The sequence below is a fragment of the Mya arenaria genome, chromosome 10, assembly GCF_026914265.1.
Source record: "Mya arenaria isolate MELC-2E11 chromosome 10, ASM2691426v1".
Lineage (NCBI taxonomy): Eukaryota > Metazoa > Mollusca > Bivalvia > Myida > Myidae > Mya > Mya arenaria.
The window spans coordinates 73,367,468-73,382,820 of NC_069131.1; the positions used below are offsets into that span (position 1 = coordinate 73,367,468).

Below are 15,353 nucleotides of genomic sequence, written 5' to 3' on the forward strand. Positions count from 1 at the left end.
AAATGTGGGTTTTTTTTTAAATAAAATATATTATATTTGCAATTTTAATAACGTAATTGAAATATAACTTAAATAGCAGAGTTCATTAATTCGTGTAAAAATCAATTAAGAAAACACCACCGATATATCTGAAATCCAGCTATTTTCGTATTTAATCTGCTCTTCAAGGGAGGTCACTGCGTATGAGATTGTAATTTTACAGGTACATACAAATGAGTGATATGAAAGCAACCATTCCAAAAGTGAAGATACATGAAACGATTTCAGTTGAATTCAAATCTAATTGCAATGATAGGAAAGAGAAAGCATTGCAATGGTCACTACAGACACCATTGCAATGATATGAAAGAGACACCATTGCAATGATCACTAGAGACACCATTGCAATGATATGGAAGAGACACCATTGCAATGATCACTAGAGACACCATTGCAATAATATGAAAGAGACACCATTGTAATGGTCACTAGAGACACCATTGCAATGATCGGAACGAGACACAATTGCAATGATCACTAGAGAGACGATTGCAATGATCACTAGAGACACCATTGCAATGATATGAAAGAAACACCATTGCAATGACCAGAAAGATACACAATTGCAATGATCGGAATGAGACACCATTGCAATGATCGGAAAGAGACACCATTGCAATGATCGAAAATAGACATCATGGCAATGATTTGAAAAGTACAACATTGCAATGATCGAAAGGCTATAAGTTACTTACATGGACGAACGTGTAAGATAGGTTCATCCAAACCCGGTCGAAGAGATGTTTTGCGGAAAGTAGTTTTTCCGTCGTACACGAGCGGCAATGGTAGATAATATTCAATATTTCATCGTCTCCAAAATAGTTCAACCATAATAAAAGAAGTCACGTAGAGGAAGAAGAAGAAGAAGAAGAAGAAGAAGAAGAAGAAGAAGAAGAAGAAGAAGAAGAAGAAGAAGAAGAAGAAGAAGAAGAGTTGCAATTTTGCATATCCATTTGTACGATGAGAACAAGAGTGACGGTCATTACAGGCGTGGAATAGTTAACATTGAGATTAATATTCTGATAGATTATGGCGGAACAAAGAATGTACAGAACACATCCATGCTATGCAAATTTAAAAACTGTTCTTGAAGAATCTCCAGTGAATTTGGTCGGGATGGAAAAAACCCGTCCGGCACCCCAATGTAAGGTGAGTTACGTGCAACATCGCAAAATTTATGGTTACTTTTACTGAACAGTTTATTGAAAATAAAGTAAGGCATTTCAATAGATCGCGAATTTATATAATTCGAAAATAATTACACAAAATGAAAATAAATAATATGTAGAAACGCGATTTTCAAGAATTTTCATAATCAAAATAAAATAAGTACTCCTTATGACTTCAGAAAACAACGTCGCACGAACTATTCGGTGAAAAGATCGAAAGCGTTTTTCAACGTCAATTTTAACATAAATATTTAAAAATGTCTTTTAAGTTAAAGAGCTTTCAATAGATGACGCTTGATGGGACGAATTGAACTGAGATTGACACTTGGCACGTCAGCCTCAGGCTGTACGTATTAATGTGAGGCCATACCAAATAGATTCTATGTTTAACGTGAACTTTCAATTTAAAAAAACAACACCTATCAGGCAGGGAAATAAAGAACGATTAAACAAGCACGAACAATTGTGCAGCCTCTCTTCGAAATACATTTTTTTTAAAGTTTTGTTTTGTGTTTTTGATTCCGAAGAGCCATATGTGGCAAAACGTATAATCAATGTTGTATGGCTATTTTCCATCAAATTAAAGTGTGTACACTAAACAAAAATACCTGGTAAATATATTAAACGATATGATTTTAAAAATACAAAAATAACGTCTGTTTCACGTTAGATTGATAGAGAGTTTGCGAAACATAACGTATACCAGAACTTGTACGTATATCCACGTACTGATAATTGTACGTATATCCACGTACGTGTACTTGTACGTATATCCACGTACGTCTACTTGCACGTATATCCACGTACGTGTACTTGTACGTATATCCACGTACGTGTACTTGCACGTATATTCACATACTTGTAATTGTACGTATATCCACGTACGTGTAATTGTACGTATATCTACGTACGTGTACTTGTACGTATATCCACGTACGTGTAATTGTACGTATATCCACGTACGTGTACTTGTACGTATATCCACATACTTGTAATTGCACGTATATCCACGTACTTGTACTTGTACGTATATCCACGTACTTGTACTTGTACGTATAACCACGTACGTGTAATTGTACGTATATCAACGTACGTGTACTTGTACGTATATCCACATACTTGTAATTGTACGTATATCCACGTACGTGTACTTGTACGTATATCCACGTACTTGTACTTGTACGTATATCCACGTACGTGTACCTGTACGTATATCCACGTACGTGTACTTGTACGTATATCCACGTACGTGTACTTGTACGTATATCAACGTACGTGTAATTGCACGTATATCCACATACTTGTAATTGTACGTATATCCACGTACGTGTACTTGCACGTATATCCACGTACGTGTTCTTGTACGTATATAAACACACTTGTACTTGCACGTACGTGTAATTGACCTTATATCCACGTAGGTGTTATTGAACTTAGATCCACTTACATGTAATTGTACGTATATCGACTTACGTGTAATTGAACTTATATCCACGTAGGTGTTATTGAACTTATATCCACTTACATGTAATTGTACGTATATCGACTTACGTGTAATTGAACTTATATCCACGTAGGTGTTATTGAACTTATATCCACTTACTTGTACTTGTAGGTATATTCACGTACTTGTTCTTGTAGGTATATCCACGTACGTATACTTGTACGTATATCAACGTACGTGTAGTTGCACGTATATCCACGTACGTGCTTTTGTACGTATATCCACGTACGTGTAGTTGCACGTATATCCACGTACTTGTACTTGAACGTATATCCACGTACGTGAACTTGAACGTATATCCACGTACGTGCACTTGTACGTATATCCACGTACGTGTACTTGCACGTATATCCACGTACATGTTCTTGTAGGTATATCCACGTACGTATACTTGCACGTATATCAACGTACGTGTACTTGCACGTATATCCACGTACGTGCTTTTGTACGTATATCCACGTACGTGTAGTTGCACGTATATCCACGTATTTGTACTTGCACGTATGTCCACGTACGTGAACTTGAACGTATGTCCACGTACGTGCACTTGTACGTATATCCACGTACGTGTACTTGTACGTATATCCACGTACTTGTACTTGAACGTATATCCACGTACTTGTACTTGCACGTATATCGACGTACGTGAACTTGAACGTATATCCACATACTTGTACGTATATAAACACACTTGTACTTGCACGTATATCCACGTACGTGCACTTGTACGTATATCCACGTACGTGTACTTGCACGTATATCCACGTACCTGTACTTGAACTTATATCCACGTACTTGTACTTGCACGTATATCCACGTACGTGAACTTGAACGTATATCCACGTACTTGTACGTATATAAACGTACTTGTACTTGCACGTATATCCACGTACGTGTACTTGCACGTATATCCACGTCCGTGTACTTGTACGTATATCAACGTACATGTAATTGTACGCATATCCACGTTCGTGCAATTGTACGTATATCCACGTACTTTCACTTGCACGTATATCCACGTACGTGTACTTGTACGTATATCCACTTACATGTCATTGTACGTATATCTACGTTCGTGTTATTGTACGTGTAACCACGTACTGATAATTGTACGTATATCCACGTACGTGTACTTGTACGTATATCCACGTTCGTGTACTTGTACGTATATCCACGTACTGATAATTGTACGTATAACCAGGTACTTGTACTTGTACGTATATCCACGTACATGTACTTGCACTGATATCCACGTACGTGTACTTGTACGTATATCCACGATTTTCGTATGTGTACTTGTACGTACATGCACGTATGTTCCAATGAACGTATATCCACGTACTTGTTCACGTGGTAATTGGGTTTAAAATTTGTTTTCGAATTTTGTTTTAATTTGCGGAATCACTTAGTATCGCATGAATGACTTTCTCCGCGCTTTTGAACATGCATTTTTTTTTATAAAATCGAACAATCGCAGTACACATATCTAGATGACGTCACACAAATCAAGATAGCGTAACGGACATTTTGAAGGCGTAGCACACATCTATAGGACGTGACACATATCTGAAAGAAGTCACACTGGATGATATAACAAACATCTGGATGTATACACAGTCAGATGACGTCTCACACTTCTGAATGACGTCACACACACCTGGATGACAGTTTACACCTCGGGGTGACGAAGCACTTTAAATCACAAACAATCGTCATCAGCACAGAAAACTGATTAAGAACAATTCTTGAAGGAGATAGGATGTACAGAAAATCATTTAATAAATTATTTAATAAATGTCCTAATGTGTACCGGCTCTATGATAGCGTTTCGATTTTTTCCTCCTTTTTGACGGACCCGAAAGCTCAGTGGAAAAACGTTCAATTCGTGTGCGGAAAGTCTTGGATTCAAACCCCGACCGCGTCAACCTGAAAGACGTTAAAATATAGTACCAGTAGCTCCCTAGCCTAGTGCTTGGAATTTAAAGGGTAGTTCTGGGAAAATGGTATACTCAGTACTCGTTAGTCGGTGCTTTACATCCAGCATGTAAAAGAGCCAAGAGGTCTCTTCTCAAAGTGCTTGGGTATCGCACCCGAACCTCTTGTTTCCCACTTTGTTTCTTCATTATATGGATTTGTCTGGGAATTGCCCGTAATGCAGCATACAGGTGCGGGCAGACCTTGATAAACTCAAACAAAGAAAGAAAGAGGTCCTGCTGATCTAACTGGCCTTTTCACTGTCGCTATTTTGTTTTTTTCTTTGTGCATTTTCAAGCATAGAATAAGACAAATTTAGAACACACAAAAAATCAAAAATGCGTTTATGTGTATTCTATCCATTTAATAACTATACATATAGTTCACGTACGCACGTCGCACGCACGCACGCACGCACGTACGCACGCACTCACGCACACAGGCACACACGCACGCACGAACATATACGCATGCACGCACACATGCACGCACACACACACACACGTAAGAACGCACAAAAGCACGTACACACACACGTACGAACACACACACGCACACACACACGTACAAACGCACGCACACACACGCGCGCACGCACACATACACACACACACACACACACACACCAGCACACACACACGCATACGCGTTTATATATACTTGTGAGTTATATAGAGCTACACCGACGTACCGAGGTCTGCCCTTTCTGTTGAAGATAGAGCAACCATCTTTCAAATTAATATCGTAAATGGGGCATATATTGTAAATTGCTGTCGAGAATTCAAATAACATCAATAGTTTGTTCTTCAACTTTTCAACATCATTTAGAGGCATCTCCATAAATGGTATGACATGTATCTGTCATCTCCTCGTTTGCATATTACACACAACTGCCTCATAATGTTGATGATTAGTGGATACTTGTTTTAACTCATAACGTTGATGATCAGTGAATACGTGTTTACTCACCGAGATAAAATATCGTTGTGTTAAATCATACATTAATTCTCGAGTTTACTAGCACTCATCATGAAGTTTTACCCCTAGGAGGATTTTACCTGAAGTGTTTTTCCTCCAGAGGAAACCCCAATCTATCCCACTTGGGCCTTTTGTTTCCTTCTTCTTCTTATTATTATTTATTTAGCATTCGTAAGCTCCGCCCATTCTTTATCATACAGATTTTACTTCATGTCATCTAACCATAACATTTTGCGTTTGTGTACTTTGTGTGTGGCATTAACGACTTTGAACAAGTAATATGCTGCATTTGACACATTCTTGTACACGGCTTTTTCGTCCCGCTTCATTATTTTCAGAATTGTTTGATGACTCTAAAAATATTTGCACCTATCCGTGTTTTGCCCCGGAGGATGGGTAGAGCGCACACCATGAGATTTAAACAGACTGGGTTGTTTTGTTTCCTGCCAAGGAAACTTGTCAAAATTCAATCATGGTGTATGATTTGTTCCAGTTACTGTCGTATGAGGCGATGTAGCCGCGCCAGTAAGAATCCGCTTTCTTTAGCTCTTAAAGGCCTAGTTTAAGGAATGTTTGGCATGATAATCCCCTGCTGTGCATCTCCTGCTTATCACACTGGTTCCACAGTAGAGGCCAATATCCTGTGCATTGGTTTATTGGCTCAGGGTTATTTAGGGTCAATTTCTATAATAAAACAATGAAAACTGCGCAACAGGATACTCAGATTGGAGATCTGATAAGCCAATTAGGCATTAAGATTAAGATCAATTAACAGAGGTTGGGTACTTTGGGGGGGGGGGGGCACTTATAGAAGGCTTAAACTAGGCCTTTAAGGTTGTTCGGTTAACGCACTCCCGGGTTTGGTTCCCAGCCTGGGCGCATGTTGGTTTGGTTTGTGGTCACCAAGCTGGACTAGTGGTATTTCTCTTGGCACTCAGGTTTTCCGCACAACACAACACCACACTATCGCGTAACATCTTGAGTGATTAATCGTAACAACTTTGTTTCAAAATCGTTGCAAAAAAAAATAAGTAAATAAACTAAACTAATACTTGTACTGTACTAATGCCGTGATATCGTTGATTATTGCTCTTATATCAAACGCATTTTGAGACTTAAAAGGTGCATAGCAAACATTTCTACATTAATGTATATTAATACTGACTTGAAAGTACAGATACAAGTTCAGTAGTCGAAAGTTTAAACATAATGACATAGGGTTAAAGCCAGAAACACAGAAAAACAACACAAACATGCACAAACGACACACAACATATATAATGTATAAAACTAGGGGTGTTTATCAAGGGTTGTTGGGTTAACACCTTGGAACGTCAGCAAAATGTAATTTTACTGGGGTTTAATTAGTTTGCGTACGCACAACCTCATAACCAAATTGTAAAAACAAGCGGCACCATTAATGTCATTTGGAATGGTACATGATAGACGCCAGGAGTCTAAATTCGTTTTCTCTTTTGTATCGGCGGACTATCAGACTACTTTGACATCGAAACTTCGATTTAACCAACTGTTCACCTGTCCGGAGACCGGATAGACATGTAACACGTGTTCCAGTGGTGTTGATTTCATCAACTTAATCACAATTAACAAAGACGAGCTTTGTACTTAACCCTTGATCGGCCTTTGCCTTATTCTAACCAAACACAGCCGACGGAATTAAAATTAAAACTTAAAATTACAACTAAAAATGATACCTGCATAGTTTTGCCTAAGTTTATGTTTTTTTTTCCTTTATTTATACTTATATGTACCCATGGAGCTTATTTTCATCTTATAATTCACATTGCGTATAAATTGTTGGCTGTCAAATCTAAAAGCGATGATGCAAAAGAAATGTCTTATATTATTGTTGTCAAGGGAGATAACTGAGTAAGAGAATTCGACATATTTGTCATTCGGAAACTCGGACTTGTAGGTTGGCTGCTAATAAGCGGTGCTAGAGTAAACATATACTTTATAAAAAACGTCTAAATTTCTTTGGGTTTTGAAATTTGTCCTCTTGTTAATGTAAATCTTCATTATTTCACACTCAACGTTTCAAACTGACCACAATATTATACGGTTACCCGAACTGTGTTGGCCACTGGCTTCTAGTACAATTTTTGGCTACCATTTAGAGAACAAAGGGCCAATTCCCAGCAGCGGGTTCCTTGTCCCCCTTTCATCAAGATAATGACGTAGTATTTTGTTCCTCAAATCCATTATATAGATCGTTCAATACATTGTATACATTCCATTCTGTAAGTGGAACTCCGTGAAGGAACGTTTTGTATCTTCACCATCAGTGTAAAACAAAGCATCCTTTTAAGGCAAATTTATTCCACGTTTAAGTACATGTATTTAATATATTTCATTAAAAAATATAAGCAAAAGAATTTGGGGTAATTATTCAGAGCAAAATAATTTAAAAACAAACAAACAATGAGCGCCGTGGAGCGAGCCCTTACCTTTTTTCGAAGATTAAAAAGAGTAAAATTAAATATTTTAATAATTAATAATGCCAGGGGATTGCCCTTGATCTACACTTGAATATTGCAGAGACTGAGTCGAGTTGCCATGATTATGGAATTTTAAATAAATTATGGACATTTTATATACAGTCGTTTTTGGTTAAATGCAGAGGGAAATAAAATAGAAAACGAAGTTAACAAGCACATATGTGAATACATTGTGCAATGAACAATGTTAATCTCTCACATTCATCCCATACATTTGCCATCTTTACATGTCAAGAATATGTCACAAAATACAAGTGAGAAACTACAAAGTAACATGAACTGCAAACCAATGACACCATGAAATTACACATTAACTGTGAATGTGTATAAAATACACTTCTCCATAAAATTCAAATGAGAAATTAATGTTTGAATAGAACAATCGGCAACTCTCAAAATCTATTTGTGACAAAAATTATTATGACATAATGTCACCACTACTGAGAACATTGTATCAGTGTTGTACATGACATACCCATTTTGTTAAATTGTTGTTTGAGCGTATGTCAACACATATCTTCTATTTTTCATTTACAATGCGCTAGACCTTGGAACCAGTTTTAGTTGTGACAAAATATAAATTCATTGTGGTCATTGTGTCAAAACTGAAAATTAAGTTAATGTATTGAAATTATTATTGTATAGAAACAATCGACACATTCTTATCCTTGTAAACTTTCTGCAAATCAACTGAAAATATATTTATTAACCTAGATGATATACACTGCAAGTGAAAATAAAGTGCTTGGACAGGCCTTTTCAGCCATTTTGAAGTTTCCAAGGCCCATTACTCTGTCACGCAAAAATGAACTCTGAGCAACTTTTGATAAAAATGCTGTGTCATTAACACTCGAAATGTGCTCATGATCCCATTGGCTTTTAAAAATATGCTCTTCAAAACCTCCGGAAATTTGAAAATGATTGAATCTAATTTTTAATAATGTAGAATAGTAACGATGACTTCATCATGATGACATAATAGATACATACTAAGAATAAAGCCTTAAGCCAGAGAAAAAATATTTTAGATTCTCATCCCAGCCCGCCCGTCAAATATAAAAAAATAAAACATGCCATTCAGCCCCATTTTTTTCTTCAAAATACGGATGAGAATCAAAACATATCTTCCTATGGCCTTTTGCTGCAATTCACTATAAGATATAAATGTAAAAAAACAACAACAACTAAATTACAAACTTCTTCTCGTTAACCTCATATGCAGTGAACCATTTGCTTACAGAGACATTCTTGGACACCTTGACACTATGTACAAGCTGTACTAGCACTTTGAACACTTATTATTGTTTCAGTGTGCACTCTGTCGTTATCCAACTGTGTAATGTGTTTTTTTTATTTAATTCCACTTCAGAGAATTCAAACACTTGTGGCTTTTGATTGAATTAATACAGTCTATCATCTTCAGTTCCCGTCTCATAGTAATGTTGAACACTTCGAACAGTTTTCTTAGGAGTTGGCTTTGCTCCTCTGTTAAACGCTGAACGTTCCTGGCTGAAATGCAAGAGAGGATTTAAGCTGGACAAAAGATAAAGGTTAAATAATAACATGAATAAATCACCAAGCCAGCAACATCGTTACACTTTAAATCATATATATATAACTACCAATGTTATGAGCAACAGAAGAGTTCGAAGATATGTGCAAACTGGTTTGAGAATATTGGAACTAGAGCTTGAAACTCTAAATGATCATGTGAATGTTGGTCTCACCATTCTACAAGGGGATTTAAAAATCACAAAATCTGCAAAAATGTATAACATTTCATGATTGTAACATCATTTGTGAGATATAAAATATTTGCCTCACGTACACAATTTATAAAAGTTGTATACAAGCATTCAGAGGTACAAATTTAACAAACAGCAACACACAAATCTTAGAAAGCTTTTTGCATACATTGGGAGGTAAAAAAACCAATAGAGACTTGTCTTTAGAAAGCTTTTAAACAAATATGATTGCATTTGAGCAGTGTTGTCTAAACAATGGTCAATCTCAGGATTAATACAATTATGGAAAACACGTATCAAAGTTGTCCAAGATTTTGTCAAGGAAAACATTATGACCAGATTTATCAAGACAGTGCCAAAATGGTATCTAGAGTATAATAGGGCTTTTTTAAGTGACCTTACAACTTAGTTTTTCGACAAAAGATGACCCAGTGCACACTGAGGTGCTTCATTTCAACACACACATTTCATCAGTAACTGGAAGCATATACTTCGTCTATATAACAGGCAGCAACATTGCGGCAAAGCTATTGGATCATAAATAAAACTCTTATTTTTAAACGAACACTTTTAATGGGAAACAAGATAAGTCTACATTTGCAAGCAACATACAAACATCAAATTACCTTCAGGCAGCCCTTCAGCATGTTCAGAGATGACTGTGGATGGGGCAACTGTACAACTCGTACCATTGTTCCCTGTAGCATCTGAAACACACAGTTAAGTTGAATGTCAACTGCTATTATTATGAAAGCTTACTGGTATTCAGGTTCAAAAATAACACATGCAATTATTAACTTACTGGATACATAAATTATAAATATTACAACCATATTAGATCTAAATGTATTAATCAAGAAGTGTTGTCATTTCGGGCAACAATGAATCAAGGTGAACAAACATCTGCGGTTAAACACACACAATTCATTACAAACTTTTAGCATACATCATGAGGTACTAAAGTCAATGCATGTCTAGGTGCAACAGGAAAAAGTATGTACCTATTTACAGATAATAAGCTCAATTAAGCCTGCAGTTTACCATGATAAGCATGTTCCATTTCTGTGTTTCTGTTGATGCACCAAGAGCATATTCAGATGGTTCCGAGATCTCTGTAGTTTCTGCAACTGTATAATCGTCTTAACAGCATCTGAAATGCATTGACAGAAGGGATTATTGAAAGGTTAATTATTATACTGAAAGTTTTCTAAAAATATCTATTAAAAATCCATCACTAATGGACACAAATGTTTGACCGATTATGTTACTCTCCCTTTGTTATCTGTGGATTATTTTATTCATATTTCATTGCGGATATGAAGCAGACATGAAACCTATGACATTCACCTTTGACCTTAAATTAAACCTTTATCAAGCACCCATGTAGTATAGATTACACATGTTTTCTTGATGTAGTGAACATTTCACCCAAATTCCAGAAATTTAAGAGATACAGACTTGACAGATTGGCATCCACACCGAAAACAATATGTCTCCCTCTGCTTTGAAATGCGGAGAGATAATTTAACCCAATAGACAAGTGCATTGTTCAAAAACATAAGTTTTTCAAACTGCAACCTTCTCGGTTCAGTCTATATTATATACCTGTATTATAGAGGTTTGGGTTGAAGTCATGGGCCAGAATCCATTCACTGACCACATGGCTGGTATGGTGTATGTCCATATGAATCTTCACAAACATTTTCTGAAAACAGAACCCTGAGCAGATAGTCCAGGTACTGAAATATAAATCAACAACATTTTAACTCCACTATTGACTATTTCTGTGAATGCACTTAGAGAACAATTAGACAAAATAAGATTATTAGTCTAACAATAAATTATTTTTTTAAATTAAATGAAAATAAGTCTGTTTCTTTCCATTTAATTTTTATTGGCAATTTTTCTTTACAAGATCAAGACAAATGAAAACACGACCATGTTGAACGATGCAGCTAAAACCGAGACGCCAACCAAACATAACTGTAATAGTATTAAATAGTCATTCTAAAAAACTGGCGCCAGTTTTCTAGTAATTTTGGAAATCTCTCTCTCTCTCTATATATATTGTTGAATAATGAACACCATATTTCCAAACAACATTATGATGCAGAATACCATAAAAAGTTAAATTACAAGTGCAGAGCTCCTGATAATTCTGTAGGGTTAATGGTACTGTTTGCTGACCATTTTGGGCCAAGCATATTGTTCACTTGCAGTGGTTGAAATTAGCACAAGCCTACAAGCGCTGCACTCGTAAAATACGTTCCGGGCTGGCTTAGATCCTGGGTTTTATACAGCAGGGCTTGTTTAAAATTGTCAAGCAGTAGTATAAGAATTCTGGTTTCCTCATCCAAAAGATAAGGTTTTAATGCAAAAAGTTATTTTACCCTCCTGGTGTTTGGATGTAAAAGATATCTTAAAGTAAAAGACTATATAATTTCCATTATTATTTCAAGAAAATTATGAGTTCCACATCCAGTGGTTTGAATATCAAAGGTTTACAGAAGATGTGTTCAAGGACATGCATGACTGTGTCCACATGCTGGTCTGTGTAAAAACCAATACGCAAGTTCGAGTCCAGCTCTCCTGAAAAAAAACATAAACATGATACATTTTAACAATGCTGTTAACAGCAACAATTATGAATCTTTGTTTAAATATCAGTTCATACGAGACAATAAAGAATTAAAATACAAGAAAATAATAATGTGCATACTTTTTGTGTTGTTTTGTCTTTATTTTAATATATGGCATTATACAATTAAAGTTTTTCAGCTTTGTCAACTCCTGGTTGTGAAAGAAATGGGAAATATGAATTTTGTTTCTCCCGCTCCTTGCTTCAACTTTTCTTGGTCACAATCAGACAAACAAACAAATATTTGGTGTGGCCTAAAGTTCAATCTGCATTATCCATAAAAGTACAGTGCATTTATTCCTGAAATTGTTTGAGCTCGCAAATGCCTAACTTATGCTTCTTCCTCCCTGCTTGAATCCAGTATGTCTCTCGCAGAGAATATATCCTCCAAATATTTTCCGCAGATGCCTCTCACTCTGATCAACCATGCACTGTAGCTGCTCCTGGGTCAAATCTTATACATTGCTGCCAAAAAACATGTACACGAATAGAAAATCATGTCCTGCAAACAATTGCTTAAGAACTACAAAGTATGCTTACTGTACCTAACATTGTTTTATATACCGGATAGGTAAAGTTTAGCACAAGTCACCTATAGCTGATGTAAAAGTGTTTCACAACTCCATGGAAAGGTGTCTGTTGTAGCCCTTTCCATTGGCGAAGCAGTCACCAATGTTTTTATAGTTTATAGTAGTACATGAAAGAAACTAACATTATTCATAATATGTGCACTGAACACAATCAATAAAATAAAATGACAAAACAAGATTCATTGAGAGCAAGGTTAATTATCTGGTCTATGTGCAAGTATCTCACTCAAACAGTCCCCTTTTTGGGAGAAGAAGCATTGACCCCTAAACATTTAGCAAAGGTAGCAATAAAGTGCCATTCATGATTATGTCAATAGGTTTGTTGAATTAAAGGTTTGAAAACAAGTTGAACTTTACATAAATCAGGTTTAAATAGTATTTTCCCCCTTTTCGCCTAAACTACGCTATATTTCCCTTTTAAAGGGCCACGCCACCATTCCCTTGAAAGCGGACAGAACACTGACTTGAAGCATACTTCATTCAAATACATGTTAGCTATAAAAAGAAAACCAGATTTTAAAAGGGAACATGATATATAACATTTATAACATTTTGTAAGCAACACACACACAAACACACACATACATTTCAAGGTACATCTTTACAAGCATTGTGTCTACTTTATGAGTTGCTTTTGACAGAAATAGTCTTTAAGTTATTAACATCAACAGACTGTAATCACCAGCGACAAATAATTACTCAAAGAAAGTTGGTTTCGTATTCAATTTACCTTGAAGCAGCCCTTCAGCATTTTCAGAGACAACTGTGGATGGTAAACTATCCCTCTGATTTCTACAGCATCTGAAACACAAATTTAAGTTGAATGTACACTGTTACATACTCATTAAAGCTTAAAACTTCACAAAAATATGCTGGTATTCAGGTATAAAAAATAACACATGCAATTATTAACTAACTAGATGCTTACATCACTAAATTACAAACATACAATATCTGGATGTATAAATCAACAATTATTTGTCGTTCCGAGACATAATGTCCCCGAAGTGACACCAAAAAAGTAACAAAATAACCCAGACTCTATGAATCTAATAATTTGAGAACAAGAATAAGTTTTACTAAATGAAGCTTAAAAACATTCTGAGGTTTAACTTCAACACACACATTTCATTACAAACTTTTAGCATACATCATGGGGTACTTCAAATACGGTGCCGGTCTAGATGCAACAGAAAAAAAGTATGTACCTGTTTCAGTCATAAGCTCAATTAATGTCAGGATGGCTCAGAGGTAGAGTATCCCCCTCACAACCAAGAGGTGAGCACTAGGTTTGATCCCCGCTCAGAAAAATGTTCTTGTGTCCACTCATATGTACACTTAGTACTGAATTTGACTAAGGAAACCGACTGGAGTGTGTTTAAAATACGCTGTTAATAATAAACATAAACATAATGATTGTTAGGACGATTGGAAACATAATGATTGTTAGGACGAGTGGAAACATAATGATTGTTAGGGCGTGGAAACATAATGATTGTTACGACGATTGGAAACATAATGATTGTTAGGACGAGTGGAAACATAATGATTGTTAGGACGAGTGGAAACATAATGATTGTTAGGGCGTGGAAACATAATGATTGTTACGACGATTGGAAACATAATGATTGTTTGGACGAGTGGAAACATATTGATTGTTACGACGAGTGGAAACATAATGATTGTTACGACGATTTGAAACATAATGATTGTTACGACGAGTGGAAACATAATGATTGTTAGGACGATTGGAAACATAATGATTGTTAGGACGATTGGAAACATAATGATTGTTACGACGAGTGGAAACATAATGATTGTTACGACGAGTGGAAACATAATGATTGTTACGACGAGTGGAAACATAATGATTGTTAGGACGATTGGAAACATAATGATTGTTAGGACGATTGGAAACATAATGATTGTTACGACGAGTGGAAACATAATGATTGTTAGGACGAGTGGAAACATAATGATTGTTAGGACGATTGGAAACATAATGATTGTTACGACGATTGGAAACATAATGATTGTTTGGACGAGTGGAAACATAATGATTGTTAGGACGATTGGAAACATAATGATTGTTAGGACGATTGGAAACATAATGATTGTTACGACGAGTGGAAACATAATGATTGTTACGACGATTGGAAACATAATGATTGTTAGGACGATTGGAAACATAATGATT

General features: G+C 36.0%; 1 protein-coding gene across 1 annotated transcript in view; it reads right to left on the reverse strand.

Moving 5' to 3' along the window:
• Positions 1-14,311, reverse strand: part of LOC128205021 (mucin-5AC-like) — a gene marked incomplete at its 3' end in the record, with an annotated part of 19,208 nt that extends 4,897 nt beyond the window's left edge. The window contains exons 1-5 of the mRNA XM_052906415.1: positions 14,307-14,311; positions 13,887-13,957; positions 12,434-12,517; positions 10,970-11,055; positions 10,555-10,635 (exon numbers count right to left, since the gene is read on the reverse strand). Coding sequence (XP_052762375.1) covers positions 10,555-10,635; positions 10,970-11,055; positions 12,434-12,517; positions 13,887-13,957; positions 14,307-14,311 — 327 coding nt within the window. The remainder of the gene's footprint in view (positions 1-10,554; positions 10,636-10,969; positions 11,056-12,433; positions 12,518-13,886; positions 13,958-14,306) is intronic.
• Between the last annotated feature and the right edge of the window lie 1,042 nt (positions 14,312-15,353).